At 41.6% G+C, this 24,826-nt stretch overlaps 1 protein-coding gene across 2 annotated transcripts in view; it reads left to right on the top strand.

Annotated features, from left to right (window-relative positions):
* Positions 1–24,826, top strand: part of LOC135225236 (amyloid protein-binding protein 2-like) — a 277,676-nt gene that overhangs the window by 75,962 nt on the left and 176,888 nt on the right. For both annotated transcript variants that reach the window (XM_064264566.1, XM_064264565.1), the window contains exons 2-3: positions 1,297–1,410; positions 21,218–21,322. In XM_064264566.1, coding sequence (XP_064120636.1) covers positions 1,297–1,410; positions 21,218–21,322 — 219 coding nt within the window. The remainder of the gene's footprint in view (positions 1–1,296; positions 1,411–21,217; positions 21,323–24,826) is intronic.

Raw genomic sequence — 24,826 nt, 5'->3', positions numbered from 1 at the left:
ACGGGGATGGTTCCTAGTCCTGCCGCCCAGGGCAGGCAGGTAGATCACCTGACCTACCTGTAGCGAGTGGCGCGAAATTTGAATTTCTGTCGGGGACGACGGAGTCTTAGCTATGTATATATCTGCCAGGTAAGTATGTATGAAACTTTATTGTATAATAACAATATCATTTTTATAACTTTTTATTAGTTTAAGACATATTTCCAAGCGTCGTTCCGGCTTACGACGATTTTCGGCTTACGACGCGTCTCAAGAACGGAACCCCCGTCGTAACCCGGGGACTGCCTGTTTATATATATATATATATATACGTATATATATATATATATATATAATATATAGATATATATATATATATATTATAATATATATATATATATATATATATATATATTTATATATATATATATATATATATATATAATATATATATATATAATATATATATATATATATATATATATATATATATATATATATATATATATATATATATATATATATAAATATGTGTGTGTGTACTTACTAAGTAATTACAGAATCAGTGCCCTCCCTCCTTCCCCTCTCACAGCCATAGAGCACAAACAAATAGAGCTCTTCAGCTGTGTTGTACCTATCCTTCTCTGAAAGTGGGTGGGGCCTTGTCGCCTACACTAAAACAAATTTAAACTGCTGCGCAAGTTAGAAACATTAACTATGTAATTTCTTGGCAAGTATATATAAACTTTATTTTACTATAAAGATGTTATTTTAACTTTATTTTATTATTATAAAAATGTCATTTTTATTTTCGATGCAGAATATGAAGTTGAGGTTATGTATTCCACAATTCATGATTTATGTGTATTGGTGTGCTCCCTTGTGCATGTTTAGTCATCCTCATGCAGTTTTTGGAGTCTTTGATTATTTTTTATTGTGTGCTCTTCTTGTTTGTGACAGAAGCTAACAGAAGTCTATATTACCCATACTCCAATGTTTATATCTTTGTTTTTCCTTTGTATACTAAGTTTTAGTTTTTATCTACTCACGCTCTATCGTCATCTGGGATGTAGCATGTTTTATTTTTGTTATGGCCTTTAGTATTTCTTATGAAAAAATATCCTTCCTGGATGTTTCAATTTTTTTATGGAGATAATACTAGATATACCAGATTTTTAAAACCAATCATAAAAAAAATGTGAAGAGTTTGCATTTTGTAGTTTTTTAATAACTATATGTCCTGTCTTTTGATAGTTTGTCTACTTATGTGGGAGTTTTATATATTGCATATTTTATGTTAAAACTTATTTTCCACAGTTATATGAATATGGATGTCTATCACAACTTCGAGAAGAGCTATGTGATCTGGATGTTCTTGCCCGTATGCTCAAAGTTGTGGACAAGAGACATCTCTTACATCACTGCTTTCAGGTTAGTTGATTTATTATTTTATTATTATTATTATTATTATTATTATTATTATTATTATTATTATTATTGTACTTAGGAAGCAGAACCTCTCTCAAGCATACTTCATTAAAAGTAATGGCTACTCAGCAGCATTACACTTGTAGAGATTCTTTTCTATTTTCCGAATAGCGGCTCTTTTCGTGCTACTTAAACAGGCTAGTAGAGTACCTATAAAGGTCATGATCAAATAAAGTGTCAAAATCGGTGTATATATTTGAATTTTACAGATAAATTATATGGTCATCCAAGTCATTAATGATATATCTCTCTCTCTCCTCGTCCTCTTTCTCTCCTCTCCTCTATCTCCTCTCTCCTCTCCTCTCTCTCTTGAAGCGAGCTTTTGTCTGGAGCTGCCAGACATCCTCTTGGCTAGGAAGCTGAGGGTGGACTGCTTTTGGTGTGGTGACCCTCCTTCTTATATTTGGGGACGTCAGCAGGGGGTCTGCCCAATGCTTGTCTCCTTTTGGCTGGTGGTAGAAAGTCTTCATTTTCATTGGTCACTTGAGCCAGGTCTCAAGACACTTTTGCCAAGTCGATGGTTGCGAAGCTGCAAGCTCTAAGGCCATCTAGACCACCTGAGCTGTACGGTAACGTTGTTGGACGTTGCGTTACGCTGCGGGACGTCACGGCTATTATGATCATCGTTGCCGGCGGGGGTATCTCGTTCGGGGGCGTTGTCTACCGTGGAGTTGTCGTGGTTGATGGTGTCAGTGTTGGTGGCAGGTCTTCTCATACTCGTGGGGAGGAGAAATTCTTCCTGCGTCCTATTCAGTGTTGGTTTTATTTGCTGGACGAGAAGCGCCTCCAGGAGGCGTAACCGATGGGCATCAGGGGCCTCCCCGATGATCTTAGTGTTCTGGATGATCACATCCTGGGAGATGGCATCTTGATGTTTGGTATGGGTGTGGTTCTTAATAGCCCCCTCATGGGCGTGGCAGGAGAGTCTCTTAGACACTGAATACGACACAGGAAGAATTTCTCCTCCCCACGAGTATGAGAAAACCTGCCACCACCGATCAAGACAACTCCACGGAAGACAACGCCCCCGAACGAGATACCCCTGCAGGCAACGACGATCATAATAGCCATGACGTCCCGCAGCGTAACGCAACATCCAACAACGTTACCGCACAGCTCAGGAGGTCTAGATGGCCTTAGAGCTTGCAGCTTCGCAACCATCGACTTGGCAAAAGTGTCTTGAGACCTGGCTCAAGTGACCAATGAACAGGAAGACTTACTACCACCAGCCAATAGGAGATCGGCATTGGGCAGACCCCCTGCTGACGCCCCCAAATATAAGGAGGACGGACACCACACCAAAAGCAGTCCACCCTCAGCTTCCTAGCCTAGAGGATGTCTGGCAGCTCCAGGACGAAAGCTCGCTTCAAGAAAGAGAGAGAGAGAGAGAGAGAGAGAAAGAATATCGTTCATGACTTTGATGACTATAATATCATAGTTTATCTGTAAAATTCAAATATATACACCAATTTTGACACTGTATTTGATTATGACCTTTATAGGTACTCTACTAGCCTGTTTAAGTAGCACAGAAAAAGCCACTATTCGGGAAATAGAGAATCTCTACAAGTGTAACACTGCTGAAGTAGCCATTACTTTTAATAAAATATTGTTACTATTATTATTATTATTATAGTATTACAGGCAGTCCCTGGTTATCAGTAGGGGTTCTGTTCTCGGCAGGGTGCTGCTAAGCAAAAACTGTCATTAACCGATACTCAGAGATTTATGGCGCTTATGGCACTGGTAGGTATGTTATGTCACCATAACTATTATTGGCACCTTATGGCGCTCTTAAACAGATATTGTGGTGCTAGACAAGCGCCATAAAACCGGATTGCCATTAACCAAGTCTGCTGATAACCAGGGACTGCCTTATAGAAAAATCCACAATGATACAGACATGTACTACAGTGGACACCCCTTATTCGCATTCTTGACATACGCACACTCACATATTCGCGGATTTCTCTATGGACCATATCTGCCCATTATTTGCGTGAAATTCGAGCATTTGCAGTATTTTTCTATGAGAAATATCAACAAATAACTGTATTTTCATATCAATTTCAAGATTAAATCCACTTTTGTTCTTGAAACTTACCTGTCAGATATATATATAGCTGATAATTCCGACGACCGACAGAATTTAAAACTTACGACACACGTAGTGGGAGTCAGGTGGGGTTAGTACCCATTCCCATTTTCTATTCATAATTTTTCTCGCCGGTGTTGTGAACATCTGTTTACAGCACCTCCGTCTGGATTTGGAAACTTTTGGCTACTTGAGTATCCCTTTTGGTTCTTTTTTGGATTAATTGACTTGGATCGGTGGCTAGGCACACGTTATTAGTGGATTGAATTGATTTTGGTTTGGATTTCTCTTTGGATAAAATGTCAGGGTCTAGTACAGCTAGCGCTAGATTTTGTTCTAGGACTGATTGTAGAGGTAGGCTACTGAAAGCTTCAGTAGACCCCCATACGGTATGTAAAGGTTGCAGGGAGCATGAATGTGTGTATGAAAGCCGTTGCAAGGAGTGTGAAAGGTTAACAGATTCTGAGTGGAAGGCGTATGAAACCTATCTTAGGAAACTAGAAAAGGATAGGTTAAGGAGGTCTTCCTCCAGGAGTGTTTCGGTTATGCAAGAAATTATTGTTTCTCCTGTTAACCCTCCTTCTGTTAATTCTCCTAACCCTGTAGTGTTGCCTCCGGGCCCTGAAACAGTGTCAGTAGAGGGTAATACTTTGTCCTTAATTTTGGAGTCGATTCGAAATTTAGAATCGAAAGTGTTGGCTCTTGAGAGCAAAAGTGATGTGCAGAATGTAGTGACCACCTTGTGTAGTGGAGGGTGCATCAGATTGGCCTCGTTTCGCCTCTAGGCCGGGACCTCTGCTTGACTCCCAGGACCCGGGGAGGGAGCATGTCGAAAGCCTAAGGAGGGTTACAAGGAACCCCCACCGATCTGGCATGCCTTCGGCAGTTTCTGATGAAAATCCCCAGACTGCCAAGGAGCGTGCGCGTGCACGTCTCCTCAAGGAGTGTTTTTCGTCTTCGGAGGCTTCATCCCCACGTAAAGGGTGGAGTTCTCATGGTGCTTCCCGTCCGCTGAAAAGGACGGTGCGTGTTGGTGACGCTTCACGTCCAAGTTCTCCGGAACTCCGATCTTCTCCTGATAGTGCGTTCGCCGCCCCGCTTTCCCCCCCGCCGCAGGAAAAGGCGTAGAGAGTCTTTGGACCTGGATTCGGTTAACTCGTTCGAGCGATACAGTCGCTCTAGAGTTCGGGAAGAGGCCGTGCCTGGGAGGAGGAGGGAGCGTCCCTTCGCCACTCTCCTGCTCACAGGATCAGTCCCTCCCAGAACAGGAAGATTCGCCAACCAAGAGGATGCTTCAGTCACTGCAGCAACAACTTCAGGACGTTCTTGCTTCTAGAGAGTCTCTTCCGCGTCGTCGTAGGAAGGATGATAGGCTCCTTCTCCTTTCTTCCTTATCCTCACTCGACCTCTCTCTCCGTTTGAGTCTCCCTCTAGAGTTCGTTCTGCTCCCCAGCGGCTCTCTAGAGGAGGTGAGAAGTTAGTTTCTCGCTCTCAGGATGAGGTTTTACCCGCTCGCACATTTTTGGATGTTCGTAAGCGAGCTGTGGACGCTGAGCGCGCTTCTGTTGCCGCCAAGCGCGCACCTGTTGATGATAAACGTGCACCAGTGGACGCCAAGCGCGCACTTGTGGACGCTCGGTGTGCGCCAGTGGGCGCCAGGCGTGCACTAGTAGATACCGAGCGCGCACCTGTCGGCGCCAAACGTGTGGCTTCGGACGCCAAGCGCGCGCTTGTGGACGCCAGTTCCTCACCAACGCAAGCACAGGTGGAAGAGGGAACCTTACCTGTTCGTCGAATTTCTTCAGTACTCCCTCCAACTTCTCCAGTTTCTGAAGAGGGAGTTAGTGACGATTTCGTCGAAGCAGAGGAAGAGCAGCAGCCAGCTCCTGTCTCATCGGACTACAAAGTTTTGACGCGTCTTCTCCAGTCGGAGTTTGGAGAAACATTTCAACCTGAAGCCCCTCGTACTCCTCCTTCTCAATTTCTTCATTCAAAGCGCCGAAGGCATCGGGATTCGTTAAAATGAAGAAGTCGCTTTCCACGAAGCAAGCGTTCCGCAAAATCCACGATTGGATGGAGAAGAGGAAAGCGTCAGGCAAGTCCTCTTTTGCTTTGCCGCCATCAAGACTCTGCGGAAAAGGGGGCATGTGGTACGAGACGGGAGAGAATGTAGGCGTTAAACTGCCAACCTCTGCTCAGGGTGATTTCGGGAGCATTGTGGATGCCTCCAGAAGAGCCCTCCTGTCTTCATCAAAAGTCTCTTGGACTCATAACGAGTTCGACTTCCATCTAAAAGGCTTCTTCAGGACTCTAGAGGTCTTCAACTTTCTCAACTAGTGTCTTGGAGTGTTGGATGCCAGGTCCAGGAGTTCTGATACCATTAGTCTGGGGGAGCTGTCCAGTGTACGTCTTGCATGGACAAGGCCGTCAGGGATGGTTCTGAGGAGTTGACTACTCACTTTAGCTCGGGGATTCTCAAGAAGAGAGCACTCTTCTGTAACTTTACAGCCAAATCCGTCTCTCCAGCACAAAAGGCGGACTTGCTCTTCGCTCCGTTTTCAGACCATCTCTTCCCCCAGACTATGGTTAAGGACATAGCATCGAGCCTTCAGGAGAAAGCAACGCAAGATCTTCTGGCTCAGTCTTCAAGGAGACCAGCAGCTACTTCTTCTTCTGGCGTTTCTTTTACCAAGAAACCGAAGCCCTTTCGAGTTGGATCTTCCTCGAAACCAGCCTCTCGAGGAAGAGGCTCTTCCAGAGGAAAAACCCCTGCTCCGTCAAAGAGTAGGAAGTGATATGGAAGTCCTTCAGCCGCCGGTAGGAGCCAGGCTTCTTCTGTTCGCGAAAGCCTGGGAAGAGAGAGATGCCGAATCCTTGGTCGCTAGATATCGTGAGGAAGGGATACAGGATTCCGTTCATGAAGTCACCCCCACTAGATCAAATGATTGAGAAGCAAGCTGTGGAAGAGGTCTTCGACCTGGATTCTCCAGGTTTTTACAACCGTCTGTTCCTAGTGCCGAAGCAGTCGGGGGGGTGGCGACCCGTCCTCGATGTCAGCAGCCGAAACCTCTTCGTCACAAAGAAAAAATTCAAGATGGAGACACCTCAATCTGTGCTGGCAGCTTTAAGACCGGGGGATTGGATGGTCTCACTAGACCTCCAAGACGCGTATTTTCACGTCCCCATCCATCCCCAATCAAGAAAATACCTGCGATTTGTCCTGAAGGGGAAAGTATTCCAGTTCAGGGCACTCTGCTTCGGTCTGAGCACAGCGCTGATGGTTTTCACCATTCTGATGAAGAACGTGGCGAGGCTGCTTCATCTTGCGAAGATAAGGATCTCTCTCTACCTAGACGACTGGCTTATTCGAGCTTCATCACGAGACCGGTGTCTGGAGGACCTGCACACGACCTTGTCGTTAGCAAAGTCCCTGGGGCTTCTGGTAAACCTCGAAAAGTCACATCTGACTCCTTCTCAATCCTTAGTCTATCTGGGGATTCAGATGGACTCAGTGGCTTTTCGGGCTTTTCCGTCCCAGGGGCGACAACTTCAATGCTTAGAAAAAGTGGCGACCTTTCTGGGGAAGGAAACATGCTCGGTGAGGGAATGGATGAGTCTGCTGGGGACCATTTCCTCACTGGAGAAGTTTGTTTCTCTGGGAAGGTTGCACCTCAGACCTCTTCAATTCTTCCTAGCCAACAATTGGAAGAGCAAACAAGATCTGGAGGCGATCTTGTGGTTGATGAGAGAGGTGAAAGAACACCTAAGTTGGTGGTCAGATCCACGGAAGCCTTGCAGAAGGGCTTTCTCTCAAGCTTCGGAACCCCGACCTAGTGTTGTTTTCCGATGCGTCGTCCACGGGTTGGGGAGCAACACTAGGAGGGAAAGAAGTGTCAGGCACCTGGAGAGGGGAACAGGTGTCCTGGCACATCAATCTGAAAGAGCTATCAGCGATTTAACCTGGCGCTCAGGTTCTTCCAGGAGGAAATCTCCAGCAAAGTCATTCAGATCAACTCGGACAACACCACGCACTGGCATACCTAAGGAATCAAGGGGAACCCACTCGCCTTCTCTGTTTGCCATCGCGAAGGAACTCCTGTTATGGGCGAAAGCGCAAGACGTCACTATCCTGACAAGGTTCGTGTCAGGAGTACAGAACGTTCGAGCGGACCTTCTCAGTCGACGAGGACAGCTTCTGCCGACGGAGTGGACCCTTCACCAGGTGGTTTGCCAGTCGCTGTGGAACCTGTGGGGTTGTCCGCATGTGGACGTGTTCGCAACTTCCAGGACGAAAAGACTTCCGCTGTATTGCTCCCCAGTTCTGGACCCGGGAAGAGTAGTGGCAGTAGACGCCCTACTTTGGAGTTGGTCGGGTCTAGACCTTTACACTTTTCCCCCGCTCAAGATCCTCGGGGAAGTAATGAGGAAGTTCGCGGCATCGGAAAGGAGCGAGGATGACCCTCATCGCCCCCTTCTGGCCAGCAGCCGACTGGTTCACAGAGGTGATGTCCTTCTGGTAGACTTTCCGATGACTCTGCCCTTAAGGAAAGATCTACTCAGACAGCCCCACTTCAAGAGGTACCACAAAAACCTCCCCGCTCTGAGTCTGACTGCGTTCAGACTATCAAGAAGTTGGCCAGAGCGAGGGGTTTTTCAAGACCTGTGGCTAAGGCGATTGCCACGCAAGGAGGCCCTCCTCAATCGCTCTGTACCAATCGAAGTGGGCTGTCTTCAGATGCTGGTGCAGGAAGAAGGGCATTTCCTCCACCACAACCTCTGTGAGCCAGATAGCTGATTTCCTTCTTTATCTGAGAGAAGAAGTGAAGTTAGCTGTTCCCACTATTAAAGGCTACAGGAGCGTGCTTTCTGTAGTCTTCAGACACAGAGGACTCGATTTGACTAATAATAAAGACCTTCATGATCTCATTAGATCTTTCGAGACTACGAAGGTCATCCAACCTAAAGTACCCTCGTGGAACTTGGATGTGGTGCTTAAGTTCCTGATGTCAGGTCATTTCGAACTGCTTCATTCAGTTTCGCTGAGGAATCTGACGAAGAAAACGATCTTCCTAACCGCTCTGGCAACGGCGAAGAGGGTTAGCGAAATCCAGGCTATCAGCAAGCAGATTGGGTTCTCGGACAATAATGCGGTTTGTTCTTTAAGTCCTGCGTTCTTAGCAAAGAACGAGAATCCTTCCAACCCGTGGCCGAGGACGTTTGAAATCAAAGGGTTGTCAGAAACAAATAGTGGGAAAAATGAACGTGAAGAGGTTTCCTGTGTCCTGTCAGGGTCTAAAGTTCTATCTGCAGAGAACTAAAGCCTGCAGAGGCTCTTCTGACAATTTGTGGTGCTCAGTGAAGAAACCTGATCTTCCTATGTCGAAGAACGCACTGGCGTTCTTCCTAAGAAATACGATTAAAGAAGCTCATGATAAGTGCAGTGATAGTGATTTGAAGCTTCTAAAAGTGAAAGCTCACGAGGTGAGAGCTATCGCTACCTCGGTAGCTTTTCACAAAAATATGGCGCTCAAAGATATTTTGAATGCCACATTTTGGAGAAGCAATTCGGTGTTCGCTTCACACTACCTGCGGGAGGTGAAAGTGATATACGAAAATTGCTTCTCCCTCGGACCATACGTTTCTGCAGACACTGTTTTGGGGGCAGGAGGTAACACTCATCCTATCCTATAGGGATTAGGTGGGTTTTTAACTTGTGTTTTATGGTTGTGGGGTGACCGCTTGGGGCGGATCTCCCTTCCATTAGCTTAGTTAAGTGGGATACCTTTGGTAAGCTAAGCCAGGTGGTTGTATTTTTGCCTCGTTGCCCTCATCAGTATGGTTCATGGTCTAGTCACGTCGTGGTCTCGCCCCTGTTGACAGATCATCTGGAGTGCACCAGCTATATAGGTCTCTACCTTGCTGGCAACTCTAGTAGCACAAGCAGACTTACGTGGCAGTAATCACGAAGCCAGCTATGCTAACAGGTAAGGAACCAAGATATCAAATATCTGCATATATGTGTTTCCTAAATCCTCTATTCTGTCTCTCCCACCACCAAAGGTGGGATTCAGCTATATATATATCTGACAGGTAAGTTTCATGAACAAAATGATATTGTAATGATACAATTAAGTTTGTTCATACTTACTTGGCAGATATATATAATTAAGTACCCACCCACCTCCCCTCAGGAGACAGTGGAAATAAAAATTATGAATAGAAAATGGGAATGGTTCCTGATACCCGCCTTCCAGCGGCGGGAATGGGTACTAACCACCTGACTCCCACTACGTGTGTCGTAAGTTTTAAAATCTGTCGGTCGTCGGAATTATCAGCTATATATATATATCTGCCAGGTAAGTATGAACAAACTTAATTGTATCATTACAATATCATTTTTCTGATAGAACTATTAAAAAACCAGGTATGTACAAGCATTTTTATTGTTTTTTCTTGAGTTTAAGCTAACAAAATAGGCAGCTTTAAGCATTCACAATTACAGGGGACCACTGTATTTATAAAAGATAAAAACAAAGACTTTTAAATAGTGTTCCTCCTCAGTGATTACATTGAAAGGATTACCTTAAAAGGGGAGTTTTCCTAAGAAGAGTTGTGCAATGGGGACAGGGCAAGAGGTTAATGACTCATCATCAAATTACTGCTCTGGGTGTTGTCAAGTGATTCATTATTCAATCGGCAGTTGTGTCCACCTCTTCAGTCTTCTAACTTGCAGTGTTGCAAGTGCATTTGTCCTGCTTTTGACATTGTAAATAGATACAATTGCACAGCAAGCCATGTAAGCAATTATCTAAACTAGAAACTTCCCGTTGAATAGAATTATCATGCAGAAGAAACAGGGTTAGCAGAAATTTAAATGGAAGATCATTCTAAAATAAAGTTAGATTTCAAGGTAATGCAGCACAGTGAACTCCTTGTATTCGCGGACTCGGGATTCGTGGACTTGTATTCGTGGAATTCTCTGTGGAACATATACCCCAATTATTCATGGAAAATTTGCCCAATTGCTGTATTTTTTTATGAGAAATATCCACAAATTCCTGTTCTCTTTTTATGTTTCATCATAAAATGCACTTTTTGTTGATAAAACTATTTAAATTCCCAGGTCTAGTAGTGTTTTTTTTTATTATTATTATTTTTGAGAACTAACAAAATAGACAGTTTTAAGGATTTTATTTTTATAGAGTTTTCAACTATTTGTGGCGGTGGTCTGGTACTCATCCCCCACAAATACGGCGGGGAACACTGTACATGTTACCAATGTTGCCAAAGACATTAATAAGCTTATTCTCAACATTGTTGTCTTCAGGTACGATGCAGCCATTGTTTAACCCAGCCTACTAAATGTTGTACACTAAAAAAAACCAAATGTCATATACAGTTGACCCCCTCTTTTTGCAGATTCGCCTATTCTTAGATTTTTCTACTAACTGTTTACAGGCAGTCCCCGGGTTACGACAGGGGTTCCGTTCATGAGACGCGTCATAAGCCGAAAATCGTCGTAAACCAGAACATCATAAAAAATCCTAAGAAAACCTTACTTTTAATGCTTTTTGTGGATAGAAAACTATGTAAACTGCATTCTTATTGCATTTTTCATCAAAAAAACCTTCAAATATTGAATATTTGTCAAATATTGAATATTTGACATTTTTGGTGTCATATTTCATCTGCCAGATGAGTGTTGTAGGCGTCGTAACCCTGGAACATGTGTCGTAACCATGGAAATTATGTCTGATGAATATAATTGAGAAGCGCCTTAACCTCGGAACATCGTAACCCTAACCCGTCGTAACCCGGGGACTGCCTGTATACGTATAATACCCATTATTTGCAGAAAATTTGCTTATTGATGGTATTTTTCACAGAAATATTCACAAATTTCTTTATTTTCATATAATTTTTATGACTAAATGCACTTTTTGTGATAAAACTATAAAAAAAATCAGGTATAAGTATTTTAGGAGTTTTTTTGTGTTTTAATTATCAAAATAGGCAGTTCTATCATTTTGAGGGGTTTTAAGTATTCGCAGATTTTAGCTATTCGCGAGCAGGTCTGGTACCCATACCCATCCCCACGATTCTCGGCCATTCCATTGAGGAGTGAGAGATGTGTATTTCTGGTGATAGAAGTTCACTCTCGACGTGGTTCGGAAGTCACGTAAAGCCGTTGGTCCCGTTGCCGAATAACCACTGGTTCCATGCAACGTAAAAGCACCATACAAACAATCCATCCCCACGAATATGGGGGGGTTGTCTACTGTAAGTAACTTACCAAGTTTCAACTCACATAGCAGCTTAAGTTTTGAAAATCGTGGTAGGACTTCTATTGTTTTTGTGTAGGTGACTAGCCCCGCCACTTTCGAGGAATGCGAAGAACAACAGTAAAGGGCTTCAATTTGTTTCTGTCAGCTTACTACTGAACATCAGTTTTAAGAAGCAGCTACTTTAGAATTCTGATCACTGATTGGTTGATATTTTCCCCAACTGGTGAAGTATTTGTTCCTACATGATATACAAACCCTCAGTCCTTTACATTAGGAATTAATTTCAGTGTAGGCTGGAATACGACGGTTAAATTCTTGAACAAGGTGGTTAGGCAGTAACTACTGTCTGGTAGGCAGGTAGGCCCACCTGCTGGGATGTAAACACTCCTGTTTGCTTTTGGCTGTCTTCCGACGAAGACGTATGTTTGTGATGTGCAAACCCACTTTTTGTGATAGTCTTGCTAGCCGCCTTTCTGGTTTGGGTTAAGGGTCAGCGGCAAGGGTGCGGTCACACCCTTATTACATATTTTTGCCCTTTTGTTAGGATGAGACATGTATTCATCCGAAATTGACGCTTACGCTTTGGAAATTACCGAGGAGAACTTTGGAGGTTTGTCCTTTGTTTCTTCTGGTAATTCCTCTTCTCGTTCATCCTTTCACTAGTTATCGGACGAAGATAAAAGTGGGGGCGTGTGGTGTCGATGTTTGAGGGAACTCCTCTCACTTCGGAGGACGGTGCCCTTGAATGTGATAGGAGTATCCTTATTTATTTAAATCATAATTTCTTTCTTTTATAGCCTAACAATAGTGATAGTTGATTACAGCAGTAGATGGTTTGGTATCTCTTCATGTTGACTATCCTAACCTTGGAATTATACCCGTGACTTGTAGCATGCTGTGATATTGCTCCTCGAGTATGTGTACTGTTCTGCTGTTGGAAATCATATTCATTTACCGCTGCTGTCCTGGAGTTTCGTCGCTGGACAGGGCCTTTGCCACTGCCTTGTGATTATTAACTCTTTTCCTGCTGGTAAATGTGACTCGTCCTATAGAAAAAGTCTTGCAGAATTTGGAGAAGTCTAGGAGGAAGAGAGCTCGTCAAGTGTTGTTATCTTCCTCTTCGGAACCATCATATTTTTCATCAGCCTTCACCCCTTCGACTTCTAAGGCTCCCTGCCGAAGAAGGAGAAGGTAGTCTCCCCCCCTAAGAAGTCTTGTCACTGGACTTCTAAGGGTCTGCTTCCTCGAACTGAGGAGGCAGTTGGGTCTTTCGCTGGCTCGCCTGTAGGAACCGTCACGCTGTCCCCATGGCCTAGCCTGTCAGGAGCCGTAGAAGCGCAAATTTTGGTTCTCACTTCTGCTGCTAGTCCTAAAGGTTCTGCCCCTAAGATTAGTTCTGTGTTGGGCAGTCGTTCCATGCATCCAGAGTTGCTGACTCTGAGTCCACTCACCGTCATGACTCAGGCACAGAGTGGAAGAAAATAGCAAGTCACTCAGGTGATTCACGCCTTGCTGGTGATTGTATTTGCAGTTATTGCTAGGTTCCCAGGGTTGACATAATGGTTCTGTGGGACCGTGCACTCAATGAGACCAGTAGGGGGTCTCCCATTCAGTCCTCTTGAGAGGTTTCGGCCTCAACGAGGACTTGGACGTGTCGGAGACTTGGTGGCCATGAACGTTTTGCCTGCCGTGCAAGAGTTTCGTAACCCTCCTCGGGAAAGCACTTCTCCAGACAATAAGGCTTTCCTAGATTTGCATTGCTGCCATCACCACAGGTTGATGGCTGCTCATGATTTGCTTCTCCTGCTAGCTCTGCTAGCAAGGCAAGCGAGAGCGTCCAATCTTCCTCACCTATTCCCTCTACTTCCTATGGCTACCCTGGGAGGGGTGAGGTGAATAGGAGGGATTCTGCAGATTACTCTCCATAGGATTCAGCATCAGGGACTAAGTTCTTGGAGGGATCTGAGGGTCCTACCGAACGTACATCCTTATCGTTGAGGACCATGTCTTCCTGGCTTTTTCTGTCCTTTGTACAGATTTCATTTCGCAGTCCCCTATGGGTTCTTGCATTTTGGGAGCCTCGAGTGTATATTCTGTTGAATTATGCTTCCATTTCAGTCTTAAATGCTCACATTTAGGACTGGTTTTTATGCCCGTTCCTCCTCGATTTCTGCGGGAGTCGAGGAGGGGCCCCATCCCGATGATCGTTTGATGAAATTCGGGGGTCTCGCCGAGCGCTCAAAATTATTTGGAATTTCTAGCACTCTCCGAGTCTTTTGGTATTCTATGATCTGCAAACACTTGGGAGAGACAAGAATTCTTGGTAATTGTTACTACAATACCTGGGAATCTTGCTGAATGCTCGAATTCCTTGGAATTTCTGGCATTCTCAGAGTGTTATGGTTTTCTATTATTTCTCAACACTCGGACAAGACAGACATCCTCCGTAACTGTTATTACGAAAATCGGGAGTGTGATTTCCAAACACTCGGGCAACGGGCATTCCTGATAAGTATTACAATGATAGGGACTTTTGCTGAGTGACTGGATCCCTTGGTTTCACTGGCACTCGCCAAGTGCTCGGCTTCATTATATCGCCAAGTACCAGGGCGAGACAAGGCTCAGCCAATTATTGTCTTACAATAATCGTGTTTTCTCGCAGAGGGTGGGAATTCTTACGAATTATAATGTTCGCCAAGCACTCACTATTACGAGTGCTTGGATAGCGAGACGAGCCTTTACCAGTACTGATGAGTTTGCTCCTCAGTCTGGTTTGGAGTTATGCAGAGCTTGGAACTGCATGCAACACCTTCTAGGTGAATGGTCAAGTACCGTCCTCGTGTATTGGACCATAAGGTCTGAACACATAGGACAGCATACACAGATTCCCTCTTTATTCTTCTTCTCGGAGCTTCGGCCTCCAAGGAGAACAGTTAATTGGGAAGAAGTGATAGTTCTTTGTTGACGATTAACACTGATAATTATGTAGTGGTGATCTGCTCAGCTCACTTGACCCGGCTCGACCAGACAGCTCTGCCAATCTGAGTGCTTGGCTCTAACGAATGAACTCTTTGCTACTCTCTGCTCTTGATCAGTGCAGTTCCTTGCCATGTCGTAGCACCCTCCCTTCCTGTGTTGCAGCAAGTGTTCACAGGGTCATTGTCTTTTATCTTCATTGTCTGACACATCCTAACCTCTTTCTTCTAAAGGGTTCCACGTCCTAAGAAGAGGAAGGTATTTTCCGCCCCCTAAGAAGTCTCGTCCCAAGACTTCTAAGGGTCTACATCCTATCCCTGGGGAGGAAGCAGTTGGCTGTCTATTCGGCTCACCTGCTCCATCCGAGCGGGGCCCTGGACGCTATCCCCAAAATATAGTGTTGCGGGAGACCGGTAAGTTTGAACCCAGGTTTGTTCTCCTGTTTCTGGTTCCAAGGGTGCTGCTCATGGAACCGGGGCTGCATTGGGTATACTTGTGTACAGGTCTCTCCAATTGTACAACCCCCAAGGGTGGTCAAACATCCACAGTCAGTGATAGTCTTCTCTCCATCATGATAGTGGCGTGGGGCAAGAGAAGGGAACCAGCCGCGTTGGTGGCTTGGACCCACCTGTGAAAGCCAGGAATGGCTATTCTTCAGATGCCAAGATCGATGTTGCTGTTAACTCAGAGCAAGACATCTGAAAGAGATAGGAGGTGGTCCTCTGTGTAGTCCTTTTCATGAGGTTCAATCACAGAACAGATAGATGCGTAGCAAGACGTGGCAAGTTCTCACCAGGTTTTATTGCATTTAACTCCGGTCAACTTTCACTCTCGTTCATGTGAACGAAACAGTTGTAGGAAATGAATGCTTTGTTTAACAGAGTAGGAACATCACAAATTCAAAGAGGACTGGGCCAGAACAGTCAATCTTCCTCTCTTTTTTCCGTACTTCTTGGTTATACCAGAATGATCAAGAAAATAAGTGGAATTCTATGGAGTCTACTCCTCAGAGTTCGAACCCGAGAGACTATGTTTATGGTTCAATCTTAGGATCTTTCTGAACATACGTCAATCTGTTCAGGATGGATGGCACCGAGAGGTTTGAACACCTCTCCAGTGCTACTGTTTTGGGAACAACCAGTTTGGCTTGAACTAGTTGTCTTCGGTATCCTGTTATCACCATAGAAGTCTTCCTTTGGGACAACTTCACCTTTGCTCTCTTCATTAGAGAATGAAGAAGGTCTGCTTCCAGTCCTTATTCTGGTTCCTCGAATGAAGAAGAACTAGGCTGGAGTGCAATTTACTGGAACTACAAATATACCAGTACAGTTGGCCCCCCATATTCGCGTTCTCCGGATTCGTGGACTCACGGATTCGCGGATTTCTCTCTGGACCATATCTACCCTTTAGTTGTGGTAAATTTGCCTATTCGCGGGGTTTTCCCGATGATAAATAATCCCAAATTAGTGTATTTTGATGTTATTTTCATGACTAAATACATTTTTGTGTTACAAAAATGGTTTACTAATTTTAAAATATTAATATTGATCAATACTGTATTAGTAAGTTTAATAAGATTAACCCTCTTACGCCGATTGGACGTATTAAACGTCGAGTCAAAATGTCTCCTGTATGCCGATTGGACGTATCATACGTCGGCTCAAATAAGTTTTTTTAAAAATTCGCGGAAAAATACTTATAGGCCTACCAGCCAAAAACTTTTGAATCACGCGCCTTGGGGGATGCTGGGAGTTCACGGATCAAGGCGTTGTTTTGTTTATAATCGCTACGCAGGCGCGCAAGCGTGAATTTCTTTCTTATCGCACTAAAAAGTATCAGTGACACATCTCAAAAATTATTTCATCACTTTAACATAATTTTTGCACCATTTTAAATTATCCTTTACATGAAGTATTATGTATGAAAATGTGCGCAATTTCATGTAAAATACAACAAAAAAATACTCATGATTATAGCTTTTATCAGTTTTGAAATATTTTCATATAAATAATGATAAGTGCAAAAATTTCAACCTTCGGTCAACTTTGACTCTACCGAAATGGTCGAGAAACGCAATTGTAAGCTAAAATTCTTATATTATAGTAATATTCAATCATTTGCCTTCATTTTGCAACAAATTGGACGTCTCTAGCACAATATTTCGATTTATGGTGAATTTATGAAAAAACTTTTTCCTTACGTTCGTGCGATAACTCTTCCGATAAATTTTTTCGTGCGATTGTCGTAATGTTTGCGCCCTTTTAAATTTGCCGTTACATAAAGTTTTATATATGGAAATGTGCGCAATTTCATGCACAATACAAAAAAATAACCCATGGTTGTAGCTTTTATCAGTTTCGAAATATTTTCATATACAGGCGGTCCCCGGGTTACGACGGTTCCGGCTTACGACGTTCCGAGGTTACGACGCTTTTTCTTAAATATTCAATGGAAAAATCCGTCCTGGGTTACGACGCTTGTTCCGAGGTTACGACGCTGACGCTTCCGACGCTCCGAGTTAACGACGCTTTTAAAAAACTCATACTATGATAAAACTCCTTTATAGTTTAGCACAGTATATTAATAAAAATAAGTTTCTGGTTAGATTACAACAAAAATTTTGAGGTTATGATGATTTTCGACACTTTTTATGTCGTATTTTTCTATGTTTTTTAGTGACGCCTCATATGCGGAACTAGTTTCCGAGCGAATGAATACATACTAGCTTGCGGTGCGCAAAGTTTACATATAACAGTCCAAAAGCACAAATAATGAAAAAAATCATTGCTTGTTTCCAGTAATAATAACAAAACGAAGTTTCTGGTTAGATTACAATGAGAGAGAGAGAGAGAGAGAGAGGAGAGAGAGAGAGAGAGAGACGAGAGAGAGAGAGAGAGAGAGAGAGAGAGAGAGGAGGCGTCTTCCGACGCTCCGAGTAAGGACAAGAGAAGTGTTCGTTTCGTTAAACGGCCCTCTGACTCATGCCAGTAAATGTTTTGTTGATACTAATAATATAAGCCTATTTAAAGATACGTTTACTTTAATTAGTCTATATGATACGTAAATAGTAATCAACTGTTCTTGTAGCCCTCAAGATTTGGCAAAATCGAAGTATCCAAAGAGAGACATTATCCAGTATAATTTGATCTGAGAGAGAGAGAGAGAGAGAGACGCCTTGGCAACAATGGTCACCGTCTCGGGGATTGACGTAACATTTATTTTCTGAACAGATAGGACAGAGAATGTTCGTTTCATTAAACGGCCTCTGACTCATAGCAGGAAATGTTTTTGTTGATACTAATATATAAGCCTATTTAAAGATACGTTTACTTTAATTAGTCTATATGATACGTAAATAGTAATCAGCTGTTCTTGTAGCCCTCAAGATTTGGCAAAATCACTCCAGGTTGTACATAAAACTTCAAGAATGTAGTGTCACCAGAGGATTACAATAGTTTTTACCTTCAAGAACCAGCATTCTTTTATGAAATAACTCCAGGTTGTACATAAAACTACAGGAAAACAACATGTAGTGTAACCAAAGGATTACAAGTAAGGTTTTATAACTTTTTATTAGTTTAAGACATATTTCCAAGCGTCGTTCCGGCTTACGACGCGTCTCAAGAACGGAACCCCCGTCGTAACCCGGGGACTGCCTGTAAATAACGTTAAGTGCAAAAATTTCAACTTTCGGTCAACTTTGACTCTACCGAAATGGTAGAAAAATGCAATTGTAAGCTAAAACTCTTATATTCTAGTAATATTAAATCATTTACCTTCATTTTGCAACAACTTGGAAGTCTAGCAAAATATTTCGATTTATGGTGAATTTATGAAAAAAAAAAAAACATTTTCCTTACGTCCGCGCGGTAACTCTTCCGAAAAAATCAGAATTTTTTTTGTGCGATTGTCAAAATGTTTGCACCATTTGAAATTAGCTGTTACATAAAGTTTTATATATGAAAATGTGCGCAATTTCATGTAGAATACAACTGAAAATGATTGAAGGTTGTAGCTTTTCTCTTTTTTCGAAATATTTGCATATAAATCACGATAAATAGAAAAAAAATCACGTTCGGTCAAATTTGACTCTACCGAAATAGTTGAAAAACGCAATTGTAAGCTAAAACTCTTAGGGCCTAGTAATATTCCGTAATTTTTTTTCATTTTGAAACAAATTTTAAGTCTCTAGAACAATATTGTGATTTATGGTGAATTTTTGAAAAATATATTTACCTTCACTCCGCGTGCCGATTCGCGGCCGCAAGTCTCCGAAATACGTACATCGCATTATCCTAATATTTGCTCCTTTTCATATTAGCCGTTTTATAGAGTTTCATATATCAAAATGTGCGCAAATTCATGAAAAATACAATAAAAAATAATTGAAGGTTGTAGCTTTTTCCATCTTCGAAATATGTGCATATAAAAAATATATATATAAAAATTTCGACATTCGGTGAAATTTAACTCGTCCGAAATGGTCGAAATCTGCAATTCTAATCTAAAACTCTTACAGTATCGTAATATTAAATCATTTGTCTTAATTTTAAAACAAATTGGAAGTCTCTAGAACAATATTTAGAATTACGGTGAATTTTTGAAAATAACATTTTTTTACGTCCGCGCGTTACAAATTCGTACATCATTTTGTGATAATATTTTTCCGGTGTTGCTTTTATTGTTTTACTATGTATTGTATATCAAAATGATTGCAATTTAGTGTAAAATACAACGAAAAAAAAGTAACTCGTTAGCTTTGACCATTTTTTGCACAGCGTGATTTGAATACAATTATCTATGAATTTTTTTTTTTTTGCTACCATATATCGCATTATTTACATATGATAATGATATTATTTTTCATTTCTGATGATTGCATACTAAACTTCAGGCAATGACAAAAAAATGAGCCAAAAATGAACTCTTAATCTTTAAAACTAAGCGCGCTGTGATTTTTTGAAAAAATTATTTTTTCCACTTCCGCACTCACTCCAAACCGGCGCCGACATACAGGAGAGGTTTTAATTTTTAAGGCTTCAGCGTAAGAGGGTTAAGTGATATCACATAACAATAATAATTCTCTCTCTCTTTCTTACAGAGATGTGTTTTCTGTATGATAAATAAATGATTAGTTACTAATTTTCAAATAATATAAATGTAAAGAGCAATCAATTCATTAAAGAAAATACCATAGTGAATTAGTAAGATTTTAGTTTTTAAATTAAAAAATTATGTAAGAAGGAAGGAAATCCCAGTCTTCGTGCATCTTTCTTTCGAACTCCAGATACCAAACTGAGGTCCAACAACTGTCAAATATATCATGTAATGTGACTGGAGGGGAGGGAGTGTTTCTCTCTCTCTCTCTCTCTCTCTCTACCGCATTTTACATGTAAATTTTGTAATAAATCTAAATTGACCAATAAACAATGAAATACAACAATTTGGACCATTCAATACCTAACTTAATACGTACTACTATGTACTACATAGTACCTGTAAATAAAGTGTATTAGTGTACATGGTATACAAGAAATACTATGTAGTAAAATGTGGAACCTTATCTTTCGAGTGAGGCTATCTCCGAAAGTGGCGACAGAGGAGGAGGACAAACGCCAGAAAACTTGTATGTACACTTAACTTTATGAAACACATTAAAAAATGTCAGGAAACATTAAGACTAAACTATACGAAACATCAACAAATGACACAAAACCTTAACACTTAACTTTACAAAAAAAATTTAAAATTAAAGTTTTTTATTTTTTTTTATTTTTACATTTTTTTTTTTTTTACTTTTTAATACATTACATTACTTTTCTTCTTTTTTTTCTCAAAGGGTTTCAAGGAAGTATCTGGCATATGAAAATTAGATTTGCATTGAAAATATACGTACTTTGTTTTTAAAGTATATTTTCAATGCAAATCTAATTTACATATGCCACAGCATATGTGAATTAGATTTGCCATCTACACTTACTCAACCCCAATATGATACCTTTATTTTTAAAGGTATCATATTGGGGTTGAGTAAGTGTAGATGGCATTTTTAACTCGTGGATAACAGCCTTCCTATAAACAGTACACAATATGAGGTCAATTGAGTAAACAAAAAGCGTTCATAATTAATTATTTTAGCTTTCAGGTATTGGAGAATCATACCCCCAAATAAAAATTTTTTTAGTTATGTGTACATAAATCACCTAAGCTGTAGAAAATAAGATTTTCAAAGTCACTAAGTTGTTTGTGAAAGTTCACAAACGCATTTTATAAGTTTTTGGCAAATAAAGCATATCACCATTTATATAGTACCATGTACTACATGTATTGTTGTCATTTTATGTACAGAAAATATTCCTTATTTCATGACTTAAACTGTTTTTCTTTTTATCAGGCTCTGATGGACCAAGCATTGTCAGATCATCGCACTAAAATCTCAACTTTACTGTCTAAGGAATATGTCCAAAGGTGTTCACAAGTAGATTTAAGTAATCAGCAGGTAAGTTATGCTGTCTTTAGTAGTATTGAGTTTGTTGAAGTATTTATAACATAAATTTGTTAATTTTACTATTCATAAATGGTAAGTTTAATGGCAAAGAAAACATTTTGCTCAAATGAGGTAGGAATCTTGATACCCACACATAGAATTGTAAAATTCTGGTATATATTATCTGAAGTGAGCCTTTGTTATTAGAATAAGTTGATTTTGCAAAAATGATGGTAAATAACAGTCCTCTCTTTAGTGATAAACTTGCCATGTAAAGTGGAACAAACTAAATAAGTCAGGACTGCTGAGAAAAAAAAATAAGAGTAGTCCACTTTCTGAAAATGTGTGCCATGAACTGATGAAACTACTAAGGTTTGTTGTCATACCTAATCTTAAGTTTGCCATTATGAAAAATATTTTTGATTGCAACTTTTTTCTATGAATTATAAAAATGTATTTTTTCTTACTTTATTTACATAAACTTAGAGATTAAGTTTTTTGTTTTCTAAGAAGAGAATTTTCAGTGTTGGTTGAATAATGACATAAAACACTAAAGCAATCACTTAACCATTAGATCAAAGACCCAGTATATACCTTATAATGTGACCTTAGGTCATCAGCTCGTACCTATAGTTGTTTTCATAAAAAAAATTACTGCTACATTCTTTCTCAAACTGTTGAATCATGAGATGAACTTCCTTTATAGAAAGCTTCTGTAACACTAGCCAGTTTGTATGCCTACACAGAAGGCTTATCAGCATAGTGTCAAATCACCCCTCCCTTACCCACCCACTGCTGTTTACTGCTATCTTGCATGTACCTTTATATCTCCTTGATTATGAGGCCTTTCCTTTTTCATTCCTCTTTTGCTTCACCTATCAGCCCTTTCTAGATTTTCCTCTCCTCTTTCCTCATAACACTTGAATTGTGTACCCTTTTCACCAACAGACATGGGTAGAAAGCTATTTGCATTAATTGATATATGGGCCCATGCCCTGACATTGTCTCCAAATATAAGAATTTGATGTGTAGTCCTATGTCCTTATATTGCTTCAAAATAAGAATTTGATGTGTAGACCTGTGACTGTCATTGTCTCAAAATTTAAGAAATTGGCAAGTAGGCCTATGCCGTGTCATTGCTTCAAAATATAAGAATTTGATATGTAGACCTATGCCTGTCATTGCCTCAAATTATAAGAAATTGACAAGTAGGTCTATGCCCTGTCATTACCTCAAAATATAAGAAATTTTTTAGTAGGCCTATGCTGTCATTGCCTCAAAATATGACAAATTTTTAATCAATTTGTATTTTTCATAGCTAACAAACCTTCGGTCTTAACAATAGGATAACTTCCAAGCATCAGCTGGTAACCGGTTAACACAATCAAAGATTGTAAAGCAAGGAATCTGTGAGATCTGGGCTTACAAGGTGATCTGGTCAGAGACCATGCACCGAACCTTATGACACTTCAGTCTTTTCCTTAACTGCCTTGGAGAGTAGACGCTATCGCTTTTGCTCTCCTTCCAAGACGGTTGTTTTGTGCCCGTGTTTCTGTCCTTTTCAGTGTGTTGTGTGTGATTGCATCTTGTTATTATGGATTCTTCCGTGTCTTCACAGCCTCGTCAATGCATGTGCCTGGACATTCAGGGATTTGTGCTCAAGGTTTTTAGCGTTTACGTCTACAGATCCTCATGCGTCATTCAGTAGGTTTAGAGCGAATTATTGTACTGTAACTAATCCCTGCCAGGAATGTTGTTCCTGGCCTAAGTCGCAGAGGAGAGTGTTTTATAAGAAGTCCACTTAGGGGTGAGAGATGTATATTTCTGATGATAGAAGTTCACTCTCGATGTGGTTCAAAAGTTACGTAAAGCTGTTGATCCCGTTGCTGAATAACTACTGTTGCCATGCAACATAAAAACAGCATTCAAACAAACAATATAAGAAGAGGAAACATCACAGCGTTTCGACTTTTCCGTCTTGGGAGGAGTTTTCTTCCTGTCTGGATGATTTGTCTTCTCCATCTCCTGCGATTGCTCTCCCTTTGGCTAGTTTAAGTGTTCCCAAGTTGCCTTCCTTTTCTTCCATTGATTTGTTAATGGAAGTATCAGGAGTGCCACAGGGTGATGTTATGTTTATGTAGCTCCCTCTCCCTTGGATTCCAATTTTCTTCCTGAGAGGGAGGAGGCTACACCATCTAATTCCTTTGTTTCGGGTTCAGAGTCATCCAAGATGGTGGCTGTTTGGGCATCGCTTGCGTTACGGGGTTCACCTTCCTTGGATGGGCTGTTGTCGCATTTCTTGGAGGCACGTTCCTCCTCCAGCCCTTATTGCAGTCCTGCCTCTCTCAGGACTCTTCTACATTGGCACTCACGTAGTGCCACCTTGCAGAGCTTCCAATGCTCACTGGGTCGTGCTATATCGCTCCGCCAACGAAGCCATTGACTAGTCTAGCCATTGACAAGTCTAGCAAGCAGCAACATCCCTTTCAATCCTGCCCCTACAAACATGGGAGAAGCTCTAGAGGAAGGGGCAGAGGGTGTTGTCAGTAGAGTGGGCGCCTCTCCCTCTCTGTTGCCGTGAGTAGGGGATGCCTGGTGGGCCAGTTGGGCAAGTGGCAAAGTTATGGAGTGGAGAAATGGGTAGTAGATGTTGTGGGGGGGGATATCTTCTACCAGAAGCTTTTAGCTCTTTGGGAGGAAGTGTTTAAAATTCTGAACAAGGGTGTGATAGAAGAAGTAAAGTTTCCTCCTGTGTTTTAAATTGGATTTTCCTAGTACCAAAAGCGACAGGCGACTGGAGACCAGTAATCGACCTTTCTACCTTGAATCATTTTGTCAGGAAGACAAGGTTCAAGTTGGAGACGCCTTGGACATTGTTGGCAGTAGTAAGGGACGACTTCTTATTGTCAATAGACCTAAAGGATGCTTACTTCCAGATCCCTCTTTACCCTTCGTCCAGAAAGTTTCTTCGCTTCACTCTGGGAGAGTAGATCTACCAGTTCTAGGTCCGTATGGTTCAGGTTGACCACGTCCCCTCAGGTGTTCACAAGGGTCTTTGCCCTCGTCATGACATGGACTCATGCTCAAGGGATTTGTCTGTTAAGGTACCTCTTGGGAGGCCCGAAAGGCTGTCCTGAGTACCAGGTTAATTAAGAGAAGGTACTATTCATCTCGGTCATGTACCAGAAGAGTTAACTTAAAGGTGTGCGCCTACTACTAGTATTCGGACCATGCAACTGATAACAGAAGTGTGTCGCGAGAGAAATATACTTTGCCCAGGGCAAGGGCACCTTTTTTAGCTGTGCGAGACATGGTTGTACTTCCTGACTCCAAAGCCCCCACTCATGTGAAAGCAACTCTGGGCTAGACAGCCACGTACTCTACGGTTCACGGGGAACACCGACCAGAGGCAGTAATTATCTGCAGTGCTCACTTGCCAGGTAAGGAAACAACAAGCATATTTTATGTGGGCATGTTTTATTTCAGTTTCATTACACTATATGTAGTAATGTATTG

The sequence above is a fragment of the Macrobrachium nipponense genome, chromosome 13 (genome assembly GCF_015104395.2).
Source record: "Macrobrachium nipponense isolate FS-2020 chromosome 13, ASM1510439v2, whole genome shotgun sequence".
Classification (NCBI taxonomy): domain Eukaryota; kingdom Metazoa; phylum Arthropoda; class Malacostraca; order Decapoda; family Palaemonidae; genus Macrobrachium; species Macrobrachium nipponense.
The sequence above is the reverse complement of the archived record's forward strand: the minus strand, read 5'-3'. Positions and strand labels throughout refer to the sequence as shown.